General features: G+C 44.4%; 1 protein-coding gene across 1 annotated transcript; it reads right to left on the minus strand.

Annotated features, from left to right (window-relative positions):
* Window positions 1–3,468: 3,468 nt before the first annotated feature.
* SDHAF4 (succinate dehydrogenase complex assembly factor 4) lies at window positions 3,469–22,042 on the minus strand. The gene is made up of 3 exons (XM_058554060.1): window positions 21,951–22,042; window positions 9,423–9,575; window positions 3,469–3,895 (listed from the first exon to the last, which is right to left on the minus strand). The coding sequence occupies exons 1-3, from the start codon at window positions 22,012–22,014 to the stop codon at window positions 3,786–3,788; spliced, it is 327 nt and encodes a 108-aa protein (XP_058410043.1). The 5' UTR covers window positions 22,015–22,042; the 3' UTR covers window positions 3,469–3,785.
* Between the last annotated feature and the right edge of the window lie 2,495 nt (window positions 22,043–24,537).

Raw genomic sequence — 24,537 nt, forward strand, 5'->3', positions numbered from 1 at the left:
TAGACCCGAGGCCAAGAGTCCACGGAGAGTGAGAAGGAGGTACCTATCTCTACAGTGAAAGATCTAAGGGGAAGACTGACAATAAAGCGCCCAAGAACCAACACTGAACACTTACCAACCATGAACATCTCTTAATATTCAGACGTGTCCTCATATTCACGGACCATTTAACAATCTTTATAATTCACTCGTAGCAGCCGGGCCTGGCTTAGGGAAGTCAGAGTCAGCTTGAGTTCCAGTGGTTGTGCAGAGATATGCACCAAAAATGTTCATCTTGGGCCAGGAATGGCTTGAGGAATCTTAATTGTATCACTCTGCTCGCTCCACATCTTCTTAGCCAATGTCTAGGGAGGCTGATCTACGGCTAGCTCAGAACACGTTTGAACACAGAATGAATATTTAACATGATTAATAAATATTTCACAGAATCAGTTTAGACTTAAAAAGGTGAAAACTCTGGGCGGGCCCCGTGGCTTAGCGGTTAAGTGTGCACGCTCCGCTGCTGGCGGCCCAGGTTCGGATCCCAGGCGGGCACCAACACACCGCTTCTCCGGCCACGATGAGGCCGTGTCCCACATACAGCAACTAGAAGGCTGTGCAACTATGACATACAACTATCTACTGGGGCTTGGGGGGGCGGGGAGGTGAAAACTCAGGTCTCTGAAGAGTCCTCTAGTATCAAAAACCCAGAAAGAGACAGCCTCATCAAACCCAGGACGGCCCCTTTGGTTGGCTGGGGTGAGGACAGTCCCTTGCAGCACATTTCGTCTTTAGCCAGCTGTCCTTTGGAACTCTTCTCATGTGCAAATCAAACCCACCAGACTTTACGCCAGGATGGCAAGGGCTCGCTTTCACCCATCATCAAATGCAGAGCCCAGCAGAACATCTGTCAGCGGTAGACAAACAATCACCGATTAAATGCAAGAATCAACTGAATGCATGAATGAACTCATCAGGAACTCGTCATTTTAATTTCCTTCCTAACTGATCAATCAGTATTGGTTAACTAAGAGCCCGCTACCATTCATACCCTACACTTACAAAAATTACTGTCCTGTTCTGAAATTACCATTAAAATTTCTGATACATCATTAACAATTACTATTACAAAGTCTGCTCATTATAAACTATTCTATTCATCAAATGAACATTTGTTATTCACTAGCAGAACATGGCTTTAGGTTCGTTCTTACAAGTCTAATAATAGGTAATATTATTATTTTTTTTATAATTTTATTTATTTATTCCCCCCCCCCCCAGAGCCCCAGTAGATAGTTGTACGTCATAGCTGCACATCCTTCTAGTTGCTGTATGTGGGACACGGCCTCAGCATGGCTGGAGAAGCGGTGCGTCGGTGCACGCCAGGGATCCGAACCTGGGCCGCCAGCAGTGGAGCGCGCGCACTTAACCACTAAGCCATGGGGCTGGCCCGGTAATATTATATTTTGACTCATGGTACGTCACAGCAACTGACATCAAAGGAAGGAAAAAATGCTGAACATAATTCAATTCCACCAAAACACCTAATATGAACAAGGTTCACGGTACGAGCCTGTACATAAAAACTCAACCTATAATTTCCCAGAAATCCCCAAGCAATGTAAAATTAAATTGTTTAAACTATGATTATACTAGAAAAAGTCACAAGCTTTGTGTGACATTTTCTGAAGACTTGGCTATAAGTTGTTTTTTAAAATGATCCATGTTAGTTTGAGTTCTCTGAGAAAGAGCCGCTAAGATGGGATTAAATATAAAAGAAGTTTATTGGGGAGACATTTGTGAATCATAGAGAGGAGGAGTAGGCAGAGCCTGGCATGTGTGAAGGGGAGAGGGAAGGAAAGGAGCATTGGGCAGGAAGAGTCTTGGACAGTAGCACAGTCCTAAGAAAATTCTGGGCAAGCTAATGGGGAGTCCTTGAGCCAACGTCATCCATCAGGGGAGTGGGCCATCATACTCGTTCACTGCAGCCCCATCATACTCATTCATCAGCTAGAAACAGCCTGGGGAAGCATGGCCTCAGGAGGAACATGGTGGTGGATCCCATGGGGAAGCAGTGGGGTCTCAGTCAACTCTACTTCCCGCGGGGAGAGGTAAGTGATGCATTTCCATTGCCGCCACACTGTCTTTTGTAAGTCTTCAGGTTTCCGATAGACGTAAGACTATATGTTTTCATGCCACCAAATTTTACCTATATTTTTGATAGCTGTCATGAATCACGTTACGATTAACAGAGGTTAAGGATTCTACTATCTTAATACAACACTTTGTTTGTTACATATTTTACATTAGCTTCTGAAGTATATAAATTGTCTTTATCACATATGATGATTAGTGTGGAACATAAACAAAACCATACAATACAAAATAACACAATATTTCTGGACTATTAGTAAAAATCTTCACTAATTTGGGCTAATCGGAGGTTGACTAAATTACAGAGTATTTTTAAAGGAATATGGTTATTACTTAGCAGCACACAGTAATTGCAATTAAAAGAACAAATGTTGACTAAGAGAGACAACTGGGAGCAAGACTGAATGACTAGTCCCAATTACCACACTACTTTGTTTCTGGGGAGAATATGCTTTTTTAAAAGCTTATTCTCTTAAATAAGTCTCCCCACAATCTTCTCAAATAATACTGCACTTATAATTCATGTCATACAATATCCCCCACTGCATTCTGTCTTCCGCGGGCTTTGCAAACCCTCTCTTTCTAAGTAATTCAAGTGTCCTCTGGGGGCTGAAGGCCCAGATCCTGTGACAGAGTGAGGCCCCAGGACAGCAAAGGATGCCTTAGGGAGTCCAGCAGTTCCCATTCTTCCTCATTCCAGATCCATCAACTAGACCTGACTGTCCCCGACTCAGGTGTCCAAAGGCCACAGGGCAGGAGCTTCTGAGTCATCAAAACTGACTGAGCTGGTCCATTCCATCCCTGCTTTTCTCCTATTTGCCCTCTGTACCTGAATTTCATGTCACAAACTAATGTATATTTCAGCTCAGTTCACTCATGTAAATAACCACTAACTTTCCAACTAATGACTTTTAATGTTATATTCATATAAAACGATTTCAATTCTAGTATTTCAAATTTCAGTTTGTTAATCTTTTCCCCCAGGAATCCTAGAGACTTGGAAAAATACATTTATGGTTTAAGGATAGCCAACCTTACTGTGGTATGTGCTATGCACTGCTCTAAAGGGTTTACTTGTATTTACTCATTTAATCTTCTCAACTGCCCTATGAGGTGGAATTAGTACTATCTCCAATTTACACATAAAGATACCAAAGCACAGAGAAGTTAAATAACTTATCCAAGGTCACATAGCTAGTAAGTAGTACAGCCAGGATTGGACCCAAGTCATCTGGCTCTGAGTTAAAGATTTTCTGTTGTTACTGTGGCCTCCTCAAACTATAATGCACAACTTAACTCACATTTAAAAAGCCACTATTACCTAGCACATGGCAATGCAATCATTAAAAAAAGTTATTTTATTTACATTTGCATTTTATAAGCAACTGATTAAACTGAAAAATGATGAAAGAAAAGTTCGCTTTTCTCATCACTTATATACCTTGATACATTTAAATTAAAATTAAAGTGCTAATGTAGGAATATTTTCCCTTTCCTAATTTATAGCAGCAAATTTTCTTCCAAAGCCATCATACATATTTTTTAACACATTATAGAAATTAGATGACTTAAAGGATATACAGAAAGAAAATAATCAGTTAATTCAGATGTGCATATTCAGAAAAAGACACTGAAGTTAAAGAATAAATGGCTTAAAAATCAATACAGCGTCCTTTTCGTTCCCAGTCTCCATAGCGGGTAGGTTCCGGGCCCCTGGGTCCACCTTTTTCTTTGGTAACAGGGTTAACGTCATCTGGAAATTCTAAAGAGAGAAGATGTGAACCAAGCAGTCAACAGAGACAGGAAGAGCATTAGGGTCGCTTCTGAAGACAAGGCGGCAGAGCTGCAGTTGGCAGGCTAGACACCACAGACTGGGTTACCACGTAGTCTTCAAATGAACCGTGGATGTGGTTCTTTTTCCTGAGTTTGATACATCACTTTAGGACACAATTTTCATGTTCAATCCACTTTACTGCCTACATTAGGTGACTTACAATTCTCGGAGCACTCTCAGGCTCCGATCTGGGGAGCGGCTGCATATGAGCTGCTGGATTAAAACAGAAGGGAAGGGTGCAGAAAATACAGGATTCACATACATAGGGTAGAAGGTTTTGAAAGATGTTGACTTTCACTCAATGCCTCAGCTTTCTTCTCAGTAAAATGGGGACACATCTGCCTTATTGTCCTGAGAACTAAACGAGGAGACGCATGTCAAGGGGCTAGCACAGTGTGCCAGGGACATAAGGATGCTCGCTTAATTTCAACTGTGAGTATTACTGCTTCTTATCATAGGGTTTAGGCTTCAGCAACTGGTTAGTTGGTACAGCCTTTTACGGACATGACAGCAGATATTATTGCTAACCCTGTGTGTTCACAATAGGAATAACCACAATGAGTCAGGCCCAATTCTGAGCACTTTATACAAATTAACTCAATTAATCCTCATAATAATCCTATAGGACAGGATAAAGGGCTTTATCTATTTCCACTGTGAATAAACTCGCCCCTATCCTGCTCCTCATTCTGTTTTCTAAAGAACTCCTTGCTTGGACTTTCTCTGAGAACCTATCTAATGGAAGCTCTTCTTTCTCCCACATCTCTGGGGCTCACTGGGTATTTTAGTCAGCTCAGGCTGCCATACAAAATGCCACAGACTGGGTGGCTTAAACAACAGAAATTTATTTTCTCACAGTTCTGGAGGCTGGAAGTCTGAGATCAAGGTGCCACCGTGGTGGGGTTCAGGTGAGAGCTCTCTTCCTGGCTTGCAGATGGCCCCTTCTCGCTGTGTGTTCCCATGGCAGAGAAACAGCAAGCTCTCTGGTGTCTCTTTGATAAGGGCACTAATTCCACCATGGGAGCCCCACCCTCACGACCTCATTTAAACCCAGTTATCTCCCAAAGGCCCCATTCTCCACATACCATCACACTGAGGCTAAGGCTTCAACATTAGAATTTTAGGGGGCACAATTCAGTCCACAACACTGGGAAGAAGGAAAGGGTCAAGATGTCCCTGTCCCTGTGGTGCTTCCGGCCTCTCATTCTCCCATCAAACCTCCACAGCCTGTCCTCTTTTGAATTCCACACCACCCACTTGCCCAATGCCTTCCTCCAGTCTTGCAATAAACTCAGTCTTCTACCTTCTTGGATGGGATCAATACTTGGTTCACAGTTGCATCTCTCTCTCCCCATCATCCTTAATATAAGTATCCACACTGATGAACCATCACATATTGGGGCTCAAGGGTCCCCAATCCTCTTTCCTAGTGACCTTCACCTTCACTTCTGCCAGCCACTTGGATTTTATTATCTTCTGAATATGTTTCTTTTCCAAATCCCACACTCGAGTTCTCTTCTTTCTGAACACAGCCTCCTACCTTTCCATCTCCCTTCTTCCTCATGTTGAACCTAATTTTCACCCTCATTATGACCTACAGTTTGCTGAACCTTTCCATGCTCCCCAGCACCACCCTGGCTCACGCTGAGTCCCATTCCAGCCCCAATGCAATAGTTTTCTAACTCATCTGTTTTCCGACTCGCACAGCTCCAATGTAATCTGCATGGGAGACTGAGTTAATTTTTCCACAGCAGGATCCCTCCTCCACATTACACTAGGTGAAAGAAGCCAGACACAAAAGACTACGTACTGCATGATTTTTTATATAAAGTCCTCGAAAAGGCAAAACTCAAGTGATAGAGAACAGATCAACAGTGGCCGGGTGGATGGGGGAATGAGACTAACTGCAAAAAGGCATGAAGGACCCTGGGGATGGAACTGTTTTATACTTTGTGCAGTCACATGACTATAAACCTTTAAAATTCACCAAACTGTTTAGTTAAAATGAGTGAATTTTATTATGTGCAGATTATACTTTAGTAGAGCTGATTAAAACAATCTTTATCCAACAGCATTCAGTGGTCTCCTCACTGTCCACTGCATGAAGCTCATATGCCACAACCTGGCACTTCAGGCTCTCCCAGATTTGAGCCAAATCTCCCTTTGGGGCCTTACACTCCATTGATCCCCTATGGACACTTCATGCCGCAGCCAGAGGCCCATTAGCTGTGTCTTGCGTGTGTCATGCTCCCCAGCCTTTCCATGCCTTTGACCATACCTTTCTTCTTTGAAACATCCCCTCACCTCTCCTTATCTATTTATTCATGATTTTATTGTTCCTTTAAAGCCCAGCTCAAATGTTAACCGTTCTATCTTTCTCTGATCTTTTTCTGTGTCTCTCTCATGCCAGTTACCACACGATGTCCTGTTCATAGTCATTTATGTATCTCATTTTCCCTTCTTATTCATCTTTGCATCAAGCACCATGCGTGGGTGCAAACAATCTTCCTTTATTACCTTAATAACAAAATCTACTCTCTGCAAAGGGACAACCTACACATTTTTCTTAGAATGGCGTATATATCAGAGGCAGGGAGACAGAACTAGAAGGAAGGAAACAGGAAGCACGTAGACTTGTTAGGAGACCAACAGAACTAGAGAGCATGAATTTGGGCTTTATTAGTAGGATGGATAAGAGGAGAGGAATCGGAGAGATGTTAAGAAGGTAGCATCAACAAGACTCGGTTAGTGACTGAATACAGGAGACGGGAAGAGGCAGCCCAGATTTCAGGCCTGGGTTACTGGGCAAAGGGGGTAGACTGGAAATCCAGAAGGAAGAGGACTGGGGTGGGCCTGGTATGAGGGAACAATGAGCAGAGGATGTGTTTAGTTTTAAACGTATTAATTTTGAGATATATTTGAAATACGTAAACGGAGATGTACAGGAGGCAGTTGGAGACAGGAGAGGCTCTGGAGAGAGGTCTGACAAGAGGTGCAAATGTGTGAATCACCAACACACACCTGGTATTTAGACCATCTTAGGAAGACACGAGATCTCCTGGGGGTGCTGAGGGGACTAAGGACAGGGGTCTGGCAAATACCTACATTTAGGAGTTGGGCAGAGGCAGAAGAGCTTAAAAAAGAGTGCAAGAAGAAGTGGTTGAAGAAACAGGAGAAAACGTAACCGGAACCAAGACAGGAGATTTCTAGAAGCAGTGGTCAGCACTCCCAAAGGCTGTGGACAGCTCAAGTAAAACGAGGGGACAGGAGATTTCCAGTGGCCTCTCATTGTGTTTGGATTTGCCTTTCCCTAATGACTAGTGATGTTGAGCATCTTTTCATATGCTTGTTAGTCATTTCTATATCTTCTTTGGAGAAATATCTATTCACGACTTTTGCCGATTTTTGAATCGGATTGAGTTTTTTTTGTTATTGTTGTTGAGTCGTAGGAGTTCTTTATATATTCTGAACATTAATCCTTTGTCAGGTATATGATTTATAAATACTTTCTCCCATTCTGTAGGTTTTCTGTTCACTTTCTTGATAATGTCCTTTGATGCATGAAAGTTTTTAATTTTGATGATGTCCAATTTATCTAGTTTTGCATTTGCTGCCTGTGCTTTTGGGCTCATAGCCATGAAACTGTTATTAAATCCAATGTTATAAAGGTTTTCCCCAATGTTTTTTCTAAGAGTTTTACAGTTTTATCTCTTCAGTTTAGGCTTTGATAAATTTTGAGTTACTTTTGTGAATGGTATAAGGTAAGGTCCAACTTCATTCTTCTGCGTATGGATATCTGGCTTTCCTGGTGCCACTTACTGAAAAGGCTGTCCCTTCCCCATGGAATGGGCTTGGCACCCTTGTTGAAAATCAACTGATCACATATGTGAGGGTTTATTTCTGACTGCTACTTTCTTTTTGTGTCATGTTTTAAGGAAATATTTCCTCTCAGATTTTTGACCTTAGCTAAAACCAGTGAAGAAAAATTTACCTTTAGATTATGACAACATTTTAAAAGTCTTCTTCATCTTGGCTGATTGATCTGGCTATTAGATTTGGCTTGGTAAAGTGCTATAAATTGAAATATCTAACTGAATGAGAGAACAACAAAGGCTTTACATTCTACAAAGAGCTCCAGACAGAGGTCCCATGTCCTTCCTGACATCTTCCTGCCTGTGGTGCTGCACAGACAGGCTGATTCACACAACTGGAAGATGAGACAAGCAGGCCGCCTTGCCAAGGTCTCAGAGTGGTATATTTACATTTATGCTGTCTAATATGGTATTTTTTGCTTCTTTTTTTTCTTTTTGTGAGGAAGATCAGCCCTGAGCTAACATCCATGCCAATCCCTCTCTTTTTTTTGCTGAGGAAGACTAGCCCTGAGCTCACATCCGTGCCTATCTTCCTCCACTTTATGTGGGATGCTGCCACAGCATGGCCTGACAAGCAGTGCGTCAATGTGTGCCCGGGATCCAAACCCAGGCAGCCAGCAGTGGAGCGCGCGCACTTAACCGCTTCACCACGAGGCCTGCCCCTAACATGTTATTTTTTGAATAGGTAATACTTGCATGTGTTCCACAATTCAAAGGTACAAAAGAGTATAGAATAAAAATGAAGTAGTATTTTAAAAAACAGAGCTTTAAAGCATGAGCCAAATTTTATATATACTGAATATGAAATAATGTTCAGTTTATCACCCACCTCCCTCAAAAAACCTCTTTATCTTCAAACTTCCCCTTCTCATTCCCCAAGCATGTGTCACTGTGAGAACAACCACCTTCATGTGTGACCCACCCCACTGGCCACTCTGAATGACTCAGCTGTGGACACCTGATCCGAGCTTGACCTACGAGCTCTCCTCTTAGGGAATTTGGAATTAGGACTAAGAAATTCTAGTCTCAGTCTGGTTGCCTGCATGAACTGAGCAGCTGCTAGGAGCAGCTACTTTCTGCCCAGTGGACTGAGAAGGGAGTAAGACAGAAAACAATGAAGAGCAGTGACCAGAGAATAGGTCAGGAGGAAGAACATCCTGGTTTCCATACAATGTTTGGTCCCAAGGTCCCAGCAGCATCACTGCCCTGGGGTGCCTCCCCGGCACCCTACATCCTAGTAACAACCCACCATACCTTCTGCTTAAGTTTGTTGAAGTGGGTTTCTGTCATCTGCATCAAAGTAGGTCTCAATTCACATATTTAGTTATGTGAATAAAGGGGTATTCAAATAAAACAGTCAAACACAACCAATCACTGTCAGGGGCTTGGAAATCTTTTTTTTTAACTCACACATATTGGTGGTCAATATGGTAATTTTATTCATTGTTGAAATATGCTTTATTACTGTTAATAAAGAATTACAAGCAATAACATGTTTCTTTTCTTTCATTTTTTTTTCCTCAATAACTAAAACACTTCCTTTGCTACTTCAAAAATTAAGAGAGGAGCTTTACTATACTCACTTGTCAGTGGTTCTTTCTCTAAATGGGAATCTTCTGGTGCATCAAAACGGCCTTCTGGTAACTTTGGCTTCTTCAGGGACTGTTTGACGGGTTCAGACTTTCCTCCTTGAGAAGAATTCGTTTTCCTCAAAGAATGACACAGAAGGGGTGATCCTAGCAGAGTGGGGATAGTGGAAAAATAGAAGTTGTTCATTTATTCTACTTAAAAATTTTAATAATTATACTTGTTTTTAGTATATACATTCACATTTATCAAAGTTCAAAAAGTACAAAAAGACGTACAGAGAAAATTCTTCCCTCTGCCCCTATCCTTATGTACGTGGTAAGGGAGAATTTAGGAGAAGATGGAATTAAGGTTGCCCACCAGATGACCTTAAACTATAGAGATTTTCTTGGATTACCTGGGTGGGTCCAATGTAATCACAAGGATCCTTGAAAGGGGAAAAGAGAACTGGAAGAGAGAGCCAGAGAGACGGCAGCGTGAGATGGACCTGACCCACACTGCTGGCAGAAGATGGAAGGAAGAGGCAATGAGTCAGGAAATGTGGGCAGCCTCTCGAAGTTGGAAAAAAGAGGAAACGGATTCTCCCCAAGAACTTCCAGAAGGAGCACAGCCCTGACACCTTGATTTCAGCCCAGTGAGACCCATTTCAGACTTCTGACCTCCAGACTGGAAGATGTTTTCAGCCACTAAGTTTGTGGTAATTTGTTACAGCAGTAACAGGAAATGAATACAAACACTTACTAGTTGTCTGACCGAGGTCAAGTTACTGACCCCTTCTACATCTGCTTCCTCTCCTCTAAACTGAAGATAACAGTAGCTATCTCTTGAGGTCACTAAATAGACTAAACAGAACAATTCATGCAAAGCACCCAGCATTACCAACTATTATTATTACAGAATTATCTGGAAGCTCTTGATAGCATTACATATAACTAGAATGTTCTTTCATTACATGTATTTTATTCACATTCTAGCCATCACTACATTACCTGACTCTCTGCTTTAAAAAATTATACACACACACACATATTTTTTTGTACAAATGTTTGTCCGTATATATGTGTCTCTGTGTACACATACACACCCTCCAGAGCCAACCTGGAATTTACATAAGGCTTGCATGTAAGATTAAAGTTAACACCGCAGACAAGTTGCATTAACAATATCAAAACAATACACCAGGCTGCTCATTTGCACTGCTACTGCGTATATCGGAGTGACCAGCCAATCTGCTGACTGACTGAATGACGGAGCGGAATGCAAATTAGCATTCTCCCATAGATCCAAGAGCCCACAAAATACAAGGATTAAAAAAAATAGATAAATACATAACCAAATGTTTTAATAAAGCTATGATAATAATCTACAAAATATAGTTTCCTTCCATCTACATGTTCACTTATATAAAATACTTCATATTTATGATATTAATTGGCTGAGAAAAATTCTGTGGACCAACAAAATTTCCTGTACATATTAAAATAAAAATACTTATCTATTGAAAATTTTTACTTATTTATTGATTTAGAGTACAGTCTGTTTTGCTCAAACTCTTACTTCAATATCTAAGGCATACTTTATTTTTCTTATGTCTTCATAATAATACTTAAACATATACTAAAAGGCTAAAGAGAAAAACCTACAATAATAATATCTTATAAGGTAGCATTTATTTTTATCTAGAAGCCAAATGGGAAACATACAAATATGAGTTTCTGATTATATTAGTATATTCCATATGATAATCTCACCTTGGTTTATTGTGGTTGACTATTTAGAAAAATATTATATTGAAAATGTTGGTGATTATAAACCATGCACAACTGAAGGACTTTCTGAGTTCAAATCACAGGATTTTTATCAATTAGTCTTTTGTTATCTGAAATATAAGATTCTTTAAAATTTGACATTATATCCCAATTTAGCAAGTTCAGCCAGTCTCCGCAACAGAAACTTCTGTCCATCATCTGATGTCCAAATATCTATTCCTCAATAACTTTATTACCAGGGTGTGAAGCATGAAAGGCTGTTTGCTAAGGGATGATAGTTCAGTAATAATACAGAGATACAGAAAGGAGAAACCTAACAGTTAGAGATTAGATTCCAAATGTGGACAGATTTCACATCTACCCTGGCTAATCAGTAGTTTCTGCATTTGGCTACTAATTAAACCTATTTCACTGTACATTAAATAACTCACTTTGAAGCCTACAAATCAGCAAGCAGTTGACAGACACCAGTGGCCACCTGCACTGTGTGCTCAGGCTCGACCCAACACAACACAATCAGCACTTCCTGTTTTAGGTTTGATTGTTTTTGCAAATTTTTAAAAAAATCTCTTAATTGAAAGCTTGAAATGATAATTAATGTAGGGCCGGCCCCGTGGCTTGGTGGTTAAGTGCGCGCGCTCCGATGCTGGCGGCCCGGGTTCGGATCCCGGGCGCGCACCGAGGCACCACTTCTCCGTCCATCCTGAGGCTGAGTCCCACATACAGCAACTAGAAGAATGTGCAGCTATGACATACGACTATCTACTGGGGCTTTGGGGGAAAAAAATAAATAAATAAAATCTTTGATAATTAATGTAAAAAGTAACCTTGGTATGTTCTAAATCTACAGAAGTTCCTAAGCATTTATACAAAATCATAAACATGGCACAAAATATATCCCTGGCTACCAAATATAACATGAAAAAACCCTGAAGCTAAAAACGTTACCTTTTGGGGCCAGCCCTGTGGCTTAGCGGTTAAGTGCACACACTCTGCTACTGGCGGCCTGGGTTCGGATCCTGGGTGCACACTGACGCACCGCTTGTCCGGGCATGCTGAGGTGGCGTCCTACATACCGCAACTAGAAGGATGTGCAACTACGACATACAACTATCTACTGGGGCTTTGGGGAGAAAAAGGGAAAAAAAAAAAAAGAGGAGGATTGGCAATAGATGTTAGCTCACGGCTGGTCTTCCTCAGCAAAAAGAGGAGGATTGGCATAGATGTTAGCTCAGAGCTGATCTTCCTCACAAAAAAAGAAAAAAAAAAGAATCCTAAAAACGTTACCTCTTAAACAATGCTGATACACTAACTGTAAATAATAAAAGTAACAGAAATGTGTTACACGCCTACTATGTGGCAGTTATGGTGCTAGGGGCTGAAAATATGACACCTTGTTTAAGCCTCACAACAATCATATGAGGCAGATGTAAGTGTCTTTATTTTACAGTAATTCTGTTCAGTACAAATACAATCAGGTACATGTGGTGGAGACCACTAAATGCCCCAAGCAGCCACTTCCTCTTCCACTCAGTTCTGGGACTCCCATCTCACTTGTGATTCAGCTGAGCACCAGGCCACTCACTCAGAGACCCCATTTCCCAACCTCCCCTGCAGCCAAGCAGCCACGTGTCCGAGTGTGGACAACGGGCTGTGACTGGAAGTGATATGTGCAAATTTTAGGTTGCCTGATTTTGCAACAAGCTGATTGCCCTGGATTTCTTTTCTCATGAGTTGTAATGTGGACACGGCAGTGATCCAGCTTCCAACACACTGATGAAGACAAAACCTAGGGCAGGGTGGCACTTAATAACAACCGGTATGCTATAGAACTGCCCAGTCAGAACATACATCCAACCAATCAGAACAGACACAGTCTGGAAATAACCAGCAAAACTCTACTAGTGCACACTGGCTGACCATCCGTACTGCCCTACAGATGGTGAAGCCAACAGGTGCAAGGAGCTGGATGCCTGAACGAACTGTCAGGGCAGAGCGGCCCTGCCTGTCTTGTGAGCAGGACTGTTACAGCAGCTTGGTCCTTTCCTTAAGTAGTAATACAAAGGAGAAGTAAAAACATTGTGAACTAAGGGCTCTAGAGTCACACATGGGTTTCAATGCCAGCCCCACCACCTACTTGTAATGTGAACCTGAGAACATTACTGCCATCTCACCGAGTCTGTTCTCCCATTTGTAAAATGGGGATATTTCTACTTACCTTGCAGAGTGGTTTAGAGAAATGAAGTAACGTGCATGTCTGTATGTGCACATCTTGAGCGCATGCCTTGAGCCTAACTGTGGGACAGAGAAGTCAATCTGCCTAAGGGTTTTGGTAAAGAACAGGAACATGAGTGTATGTTGGGCAAAGACAGAAGAGTAACAAAGTGTAAGTTTGAGAAACTGGTCAGTCTGGTCTTGGGTACTTCTGAAGAAACTTTATCTACAGAAACAAGGGTTACAAGGAAAAGCTGTGTTAACCTAAAAATAAAGAGCCAAAATGAGGCAGAGAGGTGTTTATTTGGGGATCAAAGAATTGCAATTTGGGGAGCACGGATTCAGGTAGAAACCCAAACAGTGCCCTAATTACAGGAGAGGGGCTCAGGGCTTTTTTGGGAAAAGGGAAGAGGAGGTGGGTTGTGTTGAGCTCACTGGTGCTGGATGAGTAAGGCTAGGTTCGTATTTCATTGACTGGGTAGTGATCTGGTCATCAGCAAAGTCCAGTTCCATCAGTCCTTACAAACAGCATATTCTTATCCTTAGTGACTTCTTGGAATGCTGATGGTTTGGTCCAGTTTGGAAAATAAAGAAAAGAAGACATGCAAGGCAATTCCTCTGAAATGGCTGCTCTGGCTCTATTTTAATTTGGCTCCACTCATGTCATCTTTCACAGCTGAAAAACCAGTTTTCTCAAGGGACTCAGACGACGGAAGCTCAAACAGAACTATTTTTGTAGTCAGGTAACAGAGTGACAGGAAGTACAAGAAGAGAATTCCCCTCATGTCTACAGAGTACAAGATAAGATGGGACACTGTGCTCCTCGGCACCCACAGGCTTTACAGCCTTGGAAAGAAGTCCATGCATGGCAGCCTAGCAGGCAGTGGGAGGGAGGCACGTGCGAGCTGCTCCAAGGACTGACAACAAGAAAAAAAGGCCTATCAGATGACAAGGATTACAGAGAGCCCGAGGTGAGGCAAGCCCAGGAACCACTCCTGGGGATTCTGCCCATCAAATAGTAGATACTAAGCAAGAGTTACTGTATTAATGTTACTGTTACGTCTTGGCCATCAGCAGACTTCTAACCACTCCCTGACTAAGTGGGAAATAGCTGACAAACTTAAAGCAAAAACTCTCTTTTGGGAAATAAGAAAATCACCACCATAAAGCCCATGTCTTCTTCTTCAAGGGGTGGTCTGGCTTCATCCAAAGTCTATTTAGAATTGTGTTTACAAGTACATTACAGGCAAGAAGATGACATTCTAAAAGAAAAAATTATAAAAGTAAAGGAAAAAGTGAATCACAATTGAAAAAATAAAAACAACAAACAACTTCTCAGAATTCCTGTTTCTGGCAATTTGATAAATTAGAGATGCCCAAACTCTATAGCTATAAGACATCTAAAAAGGTCAAAAAAATTTATACAAAACATTTCTAAACCTGAGGAAGAAACTTTATGAAAGTAAATAATGATAAACTCACAAAGCAGTCCAGTGAGGAAAAGGCTACACCTCCCGGTCTTTCTCCCCTAGAGCCTGGGGAGATGTCAGGACACAGGGAGGGGAGAGTCTTTTGAGTCTCAGCAAAACAAAAGCCTACTGGAGTCCAGGACTCAAGGAGGCTCAGCTCTAAGAAAAGACAGTGAGCCAGAAGATTTTAAAATGTGCATATAACCCACCTGGGGGACCTTGTTAAACGGCAGACTCTGAGTAGGTCTGGGTGGGGCTTGAGATTCTGCATTTTAACAAGCTCCCAAGTGATGCTCATGCTGCTGGTCCAAAGAGCCAGGAACCAGAAGAAAACCTCCAGCTAATGAAGAGAACCGTCAAGGAAGGAAAAGTGTCCATCTCCACCTTGGTTCTGAGTGGAGATGTAAAGAAGGCCCTCTTGAGATTGTGAAGCCACTGGCTGACCACGCCTGTGTTTATGCCTGATCACACACCATCCGCATGGCCCAAAAACCCGCAAGGGGAGCATCTTACTATAAACTGGACCCAAGTCTCAAGAGGAATGCTCCCAGACACGGGGCGAAGCAGACACAAATCCTCTCAGGAGAGACACTCTCTCAACCCACATCTCGTGGACATCTCATCAAGAGGATCTCAGTCAAACGTTCAAGGAAACAAGCAAGAGGCAGCTGAACCGCAAACAGCAGAGCAACAGGACCAGGCCATAAACATTCTATAGACTGAAATCAGAATGTAAAATAACCATTTATTGTGTTTAAGGAAATAAGAAAGCAGCCAAAAAGGAGTAAGGAGCAAGAGATTATTAAAAATGGGTAAACTTAAAAAAAAAAAAACTAAAAACAAAAAAAAAAACCCTAGAAATTTAGAAATATAACAATTTAAATTTAAAGCTCAATAAAAGGGCTAAATAGCAGAAGAAATACAGTTGAGAAGAGAATTTGTGATCTGGAATAAAGTTCTGAAGAAATTATACAGAAAAAAACCCTAGAGACAAAGAGATGAAAATAATATGACAAATTAAAACATGTGGAGGATAAAATGAGAAGGTCTAACAAGTGTTTAATCATAGTTCCAGGAGGAGATAATGGAGACCAGGAGAGGTAAACAGACAGGACTCTTCAGATGTAGGAAGCACAAAGAACTGCAAATAACAAACAAAACAAAAAAACAAAAAAACCCCAAATCTAGACACAAAGTGAAATGAAGAACCCCAAAATCAAAGGAAGATCTAAAAAGCAGCCAAATAAAAGAGAGATTACTAATAAAGGAACAAAATAATAAAGGAACAAAAATTAGACACACAGCTGACTTCCCAGGAGCTATAATGGAAGCCAGAAGACAGAGCTGTGAGAAGATGATACACCCACTGAAATCACCATTCAAAAACAAGAGAGAAATAAAGTAAATCAGATTAAAAATAAAACATATACAAAAAAGAACACTGAGAAACTTCATCACAGAAGATTGTCACCAAAGAAACTTCTAAACAATGTAATTTGAGAAACCGATCCCAGAAATAGAGTGTGAGATAAGAATAGAGAGAAAATAAAATAGGTTTATACATTGACTATATAAACCAGTAATAATAACACTGATTTGTGGAGTTATCAAAACCACAATCCCACCCCAACACATACACGAGAACACGAACACATACGTGAACACACACCTACACACACGTCCCTAAAACGCTGAACAAGGTAGAAGGTGAGTGAATTCAAAGCATTCTTACGCTTTGTACTGTTTCGAAGGAGAGTAAAGATATTAATTAACTTTAGATTTCCTTTAAGAATACATTTAGATTTCAAGGTTAACCAATAAAAGACAATGTATACCTTCCAAACCAAAAGAGAGAGAGGAAAAAAAGGAAGAAAAAAAACATTTAATCCAAAGTTTGAAAAACAGAAAGTGCAAAAAAAATAAGATGGTAGGGCGGGCCCCGTGGCTTGGCAGTTGCGTGCACGCGCTCCGATGCTGGCGGCCTGGGTTCGGATCCCGGGCGCGCACCGAGGCACCACTTGTCCGGCCATGCTGAGGCCGCGTCCCACATACAGCAACTAGAAGGATGTGCAGCTATGACATACAACTATCTACTGGGGCTTTAGTGGGAAAAAAAAAAAGATGGTAGAAATAAAGCCCATTATATCAGTAATTATAATTGTAAATGGACTGAACTCTCCAGTTAAAAGGTACAGACTGTCAGACTCCAAAAAAAATACAAAATCCAGTCACATGCTGTTTATATCAGAAGCACCATTACCATGTTTCAAAAAAAAAAGGACCCATGTTATGGATTGATGGTTTGTGTCCCTCCAAAATTCATATGTTGAAAATCTAACCCCTAATGTGATGGTATTAGGAGGTGGGGCCTTTGGGAGGTAATTAGGTCATCAGAGCGGAGCCCTCATTATTGGTATTAGTGCCTTATAAGAAGAGATCTGAAATTCTGCTGTAGCTTTCAGCTCTCTGCCACATGAAGATACAAGAAGACAGCCATCTGCAAACTAGGAAGTGGGCTCTCACTAAAGACCAGGCGTGATGGCACCTTGATCTTGGACTTCCCAGCCTCTAGGACTGACAGAAATCAATGTCTGGTGTTTAAGCCACCCAGTCTATGGTAATTTGTTATTGCAGTCCAAACTGACTAAGACATGTGAGATGCATCATTTCCATTTTCTTTGGGGAAAAAAAAGGGGGGGACCCACAGAAAATGGAAAGAAAATAATAACAGTGAGAGAAGAAAATAATAACATAAACAAAAGACATAAAACTGAGAAGATTAACAAAACCAAAAGTTGTTCTCTTAAAAGACTAAAACTACTGTGAAGTCTTTGGTAAGGCTAATCTGAAAAAAACAAGAGAAGGCAAAATAATGTGAAGAAAACTGAGTACATAATTATAGAGACCAGAAATTAAAAGAAAAAAAGGAACTTTATGTCTATATTGAAAGTATACAAAATGAATAATTTTCTAGAAAAATTTAACTTATCATAACTGTCTTAAGAAGAGAAAATCTGATAAATAGTACAATAACTATTACAGAAATAAACCAGTAATTTAAAATCTTCCCTCAAAAAAAAGAGGTCTAGATAGTTTTACAGGCAAGTTGTAGCAAACACTCAAGGAATGGATAATTTCAATCTTAAAATCTAACAAAGAGGAGAAAAGGGCGAGAAGACTCTCGAATTCATTGTAGCAGGCTAGCATAACTTTAATTTCAAAACCAGAAAAAAAGGAAATTGCAAGAGAGGAAAATACAGGCCAATTTCTAGATAAAACATTACCATACCAAATCCAACATTAAAAAATATAATTATCATAATCAATTTGAATATTTTCTAGGAATGCAAGAGTGATTCATCACTAGAAAAATCTATAATTTACCAACTCACCCGATTAAAGGAGAAAAATGATATCATCAGCCCAAGAGAAAAATGATATCATCAGCCCAAGAAAGGAGAAAAATGATATCATCAGCCCAAGAAGATGAAGAAAAATGAATTTAGTAAATTTCAAGATTTATTCAGTCTTAAAAAACAAATACATAAACAAAAAACCCTTCCATAAACAGCAGGGGACCTCGTTAACCTGATAAAGGGCACATCTACAGCTACATGACACGATGAAATATGAACACATGCTCTTTACAATCATGAACAAGATAAGCATGCCTGCTACCACCACTTCTAGTCAATGTGGTACTGGAAATCTGAGCAGGGACAGAAAAGAGAAAGAAAAAAGATATAAAAATTGGAAAGGGAGAAACTAGATTTTCATTATTTGCAGATAATATGAGTTTCTACCTAGCAACCTTTCCAAATATGCAAATAAATTAAATTAATAAAGTAACTTAGCTAGGTTACTGGATACAAAATCAATCAATAAATCAACTGTGTTTCTATACATAAGCCGCAATCAGAAAATGATAATTTTAAAAAATATCAAGCAGTATTAATCAAATCCCAACAGGAAATTTTTTTTTTAAGAATTTGACATGAAGAGCAGATACCTAAGAATAACCAAGACACTAGTGAAAAACAAGATGGGAGGAGTTCCCCTACTAGATATCAAGATTTATGACAAAGGTATGGTTATTAAGACAGGTGGTTCAGCACAGGAATAGAAAAATAGATCAAAGGAATTGAAGAGAGAGCCAACAAATAAACTGACACATACATGTACATGTAGACTTGATGTATGACAGCTGGCATTACATCAGTGGGGGAGACGTCCAATACAGAGACCTAGGACAACTGGTTATTATCATGGAAAAAAAAAATGAAATTGGTTTCCTGCCGCACTCCATACACGAAAATCAATTTTTGGTAGAATAAAGCCTTAAAGATAAAAAGCAAAACTATAGACTCCTGAGAAGAAAATATAGGAGAATTTCTCTGTGAAGGGTAGGGAAGCCTTTCTTAGACAAGACCACAAGGCACTAACAATAAACAAAAGGATCAAAACAAGATTACGATAAAATTATGAATATCTGTTCATCAAAAGACACCTTTCTTCTGAAGCTCCATGATTGTCCCTGCTGATCCATTGTTCTATTGTCTACTGTTGTATATGACTTTTCAAAAAGACAGCAGAAGAGTGACAAAGATAGCCCACAAACTAAAAAAGTCTGTCACATAACTAAAAAAGGTTTAGTATCTAAATATATGTAAAGAATACAGATAAGAAAAACAAAGCCTGGGCCGGCCCCGTGGCTTAGGGGTTAAGTGCTCGAGCTCCGCTGCTGGCGGCCTGGGTTTGGATCCCTGGCACACACTGACGCACCGCTTCCCTGGCCATGCTGAGGCCACGTCCCACATACAGCAACTAGAAGGATGTGCAACTATGACATACAACTATCTACTGGGGCTTTGGGGGGAAAAATAAATAAATAAAATTATAAAAAAAGAAAAACAATGCCTTAAGAAAATGAAGAGATGTTTCACAAAAAGAAGCTGATAAATATTTGAAAAGATGTTTAACTTCTCCAATCAGAGAAAAGCAAAATCACAAAGAGATACCATTTCAACACCCTATAGACAGAGGGCCGCCTCGTGGCTAAGTGCTGGCGCTCCACTACTGGTGGCCTGGGTTTGGATCCCAGGTGCGCACTCACGCTCTGCTTCTCTGGCCATGCTGAGGCCACGTTCCACATACAGCAACTAGAAGGATGTGCAGCTATGATATACAACTATCTGCTGGGGCTTTGGGGGGCGGGAATGAGGAGGATTGGCAATAGATGTTAGCTCAGGGTCAGTCTTCCTCAACAAAAAGAGAAGGATTAGCACAGATGTTAGCTCAGGGCTGATCTTCCTCAGCAAAAAGAGGATTGGCACAGATGTTAGCTCAGGGCTGATCTTCCTCACCAAAAAACAAAAACAAAAACAAAAACACCCTATAGGCAGACAAACATTAAATTTTCTGATGCCATCGACTACTGGCAAGTATGTGGAGCAACAGGAATTCTAATACACTGTGGGCAGAGGTTTGAGTGCCAGGAGGAAAGGAAGACAACGGATGCCTGCACAACTCGGCATCGTGTTGCAAACTGGAAGAAGCCTGTTCCAGAAGTCCCGTCTTTGCACAAAGCGCCCACAGGTGCACAAGGATGTGCAGCAGCCAGGCTGGTGTTCTAGAATCACCCATGTCCACTGAGAAGGAAAATGGGAGATGGAAGGTATCTTCTCACAGCTGAATGAACGACTGCAACTCCACACATCCATACAGATGACTCCAAAACACAGTGCTAAGTGAAGAAAAGCAAGTAAAAGAAATACAAACAGTACGAAGCCATTTCTATAAAGACCAAAAACGTGTCACTTTACACTGGGAGCCGGCGGGTAGTGGACAGTCTGCTCCTTGAACCGGAGGATGGGGGTCACACCGGTGGGCTTCGCTTCATAACTCACACCTGTTTCATAAGTTTTTCGTGTCAAACACTTCATTCTTAAGTTTTCAACACTACTGCAGAGGGATGCTGAATGAACACACAAACATTTCCAGTTAGTCACCGTGGCTTACATAACCTGGGACTCGCACTCGCTGTTACTCACTTCTGGGCCATCTAAAACCGAACCAAGTGGGCTCGCCTCCCCGTGGGCTAGTACGACTCCCCGCCGACGGGAGCTCTTTACACAGTGAAGTGTATCTGCAGCAAACAGGAGGCCACCAGGGGTCATTTCCAAAGCCAGGGTCCTGCACGGAGGGAAGCAGGAAGTTCTATGTGTTTGGGGAACGGACGTTCAGAACGGAGAGGCGGGTATTCGCGAGGCTCAGCTGGAGCCCACGCTCGCACACGACGGGGCCCAGCTCCTCCTGGAGCGACCTCTGCGTTAAACATGAGGCGCCGGTCAGGGCGCAGCCCTCGTGGCGAGGCTCGGCCCGGTGGGGGGTGGGGAGGTGGCTGCATCTCTTTATCACAACAAAAGTGTAAAACCAATTTGGAAAAACAGTTGAGCGCTCCCAAACCAGCCCTGAGGCCCGGGGGCACCGGGCGGACATACACGCACCACGTGACGCACTCCCGTTTGGGGAGAAACGACCTCAGGAGGGAACGTCCGGGCCGTCACTCCCAGGGCAGCGCTTCCGCCTCAGCCTGGACACGCTTCTCCCGGACGCGCTGACTCGGAGCTGCGGTCAGCACATTCCGCGGTTAAGACCCCCATATACCGAGGAGAACTTCCAACAGAAACGGCTGAGGAGGCGCTGTCCCGACGCCCGCGCACCTTCCCTGTGGTAGCACCCGGCGCCTTCCCCTCCCCGTCCCCGCGCCCCGCCTCACACCGTGAGCCGCGCCCGCTCTTCCCGAGGTCAGCGCACAGTGACCGGACGCCCTCCGCCGTCCCTGAGCATCCGGGCGCCGCGCTGCGCGCCCCGCAAACGCCGGAACCTTCGCGCCCTCGGCCACAGCGCGCTGGGCGGGAACGGCCGCGGGACCCGGCGGCGAGGCGCCTGCCGGGAGAAGCCGGCACAGACGCGGCTCCCCCGCGGGACGCTGCCCCGCGGGACGCTCCCCGCGGCGCCCCTGCCTTCCTGACGCCGCCCGCAATCTTGGCTTCGGGGCCGGGCGCCTTACTTGCCGGTCTCCACGCTGCGGCCGGGAAGCGGCTGAGCAGGCAGGGCAGGCCGGCCGACGCCATGACGCCGACGCCCGCGCGCTGCGTCGTCCCCAGGGAAGGGCGGCCCGGGTCAGCCCCAAGGGAGGGGCCGGCGCGTGGGCGGGGCCTCCGTGGCCCGGGCGGCGCCGGCGCGTGGGCGGGGCCTCCGTGGCCCGCGCGAGGAGTCCGCCCCGCCCCACGACTGCCTGTGGGAAAAGAGGAGGGGGCGGCCCACACTGCCCCGCGGCGCGCGTTGGTTTACACCCGGAGTCTGGGAGGTGTGTTCCTCTCAGTCCGCGGCGGGAGGTCTCTGGAGGCGGTCACTCAGAGCGCTCCGAGCCTGGGCCCCTTGTTCCTCCGCAGAGTGTGTGCAGGCCTCTTTCCTCGGCTCCCCGTCTCGGAGCGTTTGTCTTCCCGTGTCGTGTCGGGGTTCCGACCCCTGGAGCGGACGACCCGCGGCCACACTTCTGGGAAGTGAGGGGAGCGCAGGAGGCTGTGTTCTGGCCCCGCCGCCGAGGGAGCCGCCTCGAGTCCAGCGGCCCTGTGGTGCGTGGACACCTGAGATCAGGGGGCCTGCCGCCCGGGGGTATCTGTCACCGTGGAGGGGTCTTGTCACCGTGGAGGGGTCCTGTCACCGTGGAGTGGTCCTGTCACGGGGGGTCCTGTCATCGTGGAGGGGTCCTGTCACCGTGATATGTCCTGTCACTGTGGGGGGGCCTGTCATAATGGGGGGGTCCTGTCACCGTGGGGGGGGTCCTGTCACAGTGGGGGGGGTCCTGTCACTGAGGAGGGTCCTGTCACTGGAAGGGTCCTGTCACCAAGCGGGAGGGGGGGGGGTCCTGTCTCCGTGGGGGGTCCTGTCACAGTGAGGTGTCGTGTCACCGTGGGGGTGTCCTGTCACCGTGGAGGGGTCCTGTCACGGGGGGTGGTCCTGTCACCATGGGGGGTCCTGTCACCGTGGCGTGGTCCTGTCACAGGGGGTCCTGTGACCGTGGGGGCGTCCTGTCACGGGGGTATCTGTCACCGTGGAGGGGTCCTGTCACCGTGGAGAGGTCCTGTCGGGGGGGGGGTCCTGTCACCGTGGGGGGTCCTGTCACGGGGGGTCCTGTGACCGTGGGGGAGTCCTGTCACGGGGGGTATCTGTCACCGTGGAGGGGTCCTGTCACGGGGGGGTCCTGTCACTGTGGAGGTGTCCTGTCACTGAGGAGGGTCTTGTCACCGTGGGGGGGGTCCTGTCTCCGTGAGGTGTTGTGTCACCGTGGGGGTGTCCTGTCACCGTGGAGGTGTCCTGTCACCCTAGGGCCTTTGGCAGTCGCGCTGGAGGCCCTAGGATTTTGTCTTCTTTAGAGAAGTCCCTGTCCAGCTCTTGGGCCCTGTCCAGCCTGACCGTGTGGCCCCGGGGGCCGCGCAGTCCCAGCCCCAGTCGCACCCCGAGTGTCCGGCCCTTCCAGAGCGCCGTCCCTTCCCTGGAGCGGTGGCGGGTGCGAACCTGCGCTTGCACTGGCCGTGAGCACGCCCTGACCGTGGCTCCGGTCTGCCGCCTCGGGAGCGGCGGTGAAGCCGGGTCAGGAGGCCTCGCTCCCCGCACTGACCCCGCCGGATGGAGGACGGCGTCGGCGTTCAGGGCCCCATGGCACAGAGGCCTCGGGACAGCGGAGAAACGTCCTCGCGGGCGGGGGCGGACTTGATCGTGTTCTCTGCCTGGAGGGGACACGGCTGGAGACGAAGATCTGCACCGTTTGATGTCAGGGGAACAGTCAAGCATCCGGCTGGGAATGGACAGTTATTGGTCGGTGCTTTGGAATAGGACCTCTCAAAACGGCCCCAAAGCAGGAGCACATCTGGCTTCCATGGCTGGTTAAGAAGGGCTCTTAACCAGAACAAGAGGACTGAGTTAGTGGTCTATTGTTGCCTAACATATTATACCAAAATTTTGTGGCTTAAACGGTAAATGTTTATTCTCGCACCATGTTTGTGTGTCGGGAATGCAGGAGCCAGAGTGCCTGGGCTCCAGGTCTTAAATGAGGTTGAGCCGAGCTGCTGGCTGGGGTTCTGGTTTCCTGTGGAGGCACCACTGAGGGGATCTGCCTCCAGGCCCACTCCCAGGATTATTGGTGGGACTTAGTTCCTCGTGGGCTTCTGGAGTGGAGGCCTCCTCAGTTCCTCGCTGCTGGGCTTCTCCAAAGGTCCAGCATGGCAGCTGGTTTTCCACTGAATGAACAGACGGGAGAACAACAGAGACGGACTGCTCAGGGTGGCAGCCACAGTCTTCCTGTAATCTCAGCTCAGATGTGACATGCCTTCACGTTTGCTGTGTCCTCTCATTAGAAGTGAATCAGCAGGGGCCGGCCCCTTGGCTTAGCGGTTAAGTGCACGCTCCGCTACTGGCGGCCCGGGTTTGGACCCTGGGCGCGCACCGACGCACCGCTTGTCCAGCCATGCTGAGGTCATGTCCCACATACAGCAACTAGGAGGATGTGCAGCTATGACATACAACTATCTACTGGGGCTTTGGGGGGAAAAATAAATAAATAAAGTTAAAAAAAAAAAAAGTGAATCAGCAGG

The sequence above is a fragment of the Diceros bicornis genome, chromosome 14 (genome assembly GCF_020826845.1).
Source record: "Diceros bicornis minor isolate mBicDic1 chromosome 14, mDicBic1.mat.cur, whole genome shotgun sequence".
In the NCBI taxonomy this organism is placed as follows: domain Eukaryota; kingdom Metazoa; phylum Chordata; class Mammalia; order Perissodactyla; family Rhinocerotidae; genus Diceros; species Diceros bicornis.

Coding starts and splice junctions, on each gene's coding strand:
- SDHAF4 (XM_058554060.1), bottom strand. CDS start 22,014: ATGGCGTCGGCCGGCCTGCCCTGCCTGCTCAGCCGCTTCCCGGCCGCA. Junction 9,576..21,950: donor CGCAGCGTGGAGACCGGCAA/GTAAGGCGCCCG, acceptor CCACTCTGCTAG/GATCACCCCTTCTGTGTCAT. Junction 3,896..9,422: donor AGAGAAAGAACCACTGACAA/GTGAGTATAGTA, acceptor TTCTCTCTTTAG/AATTTCCAGATGACGTTAAC.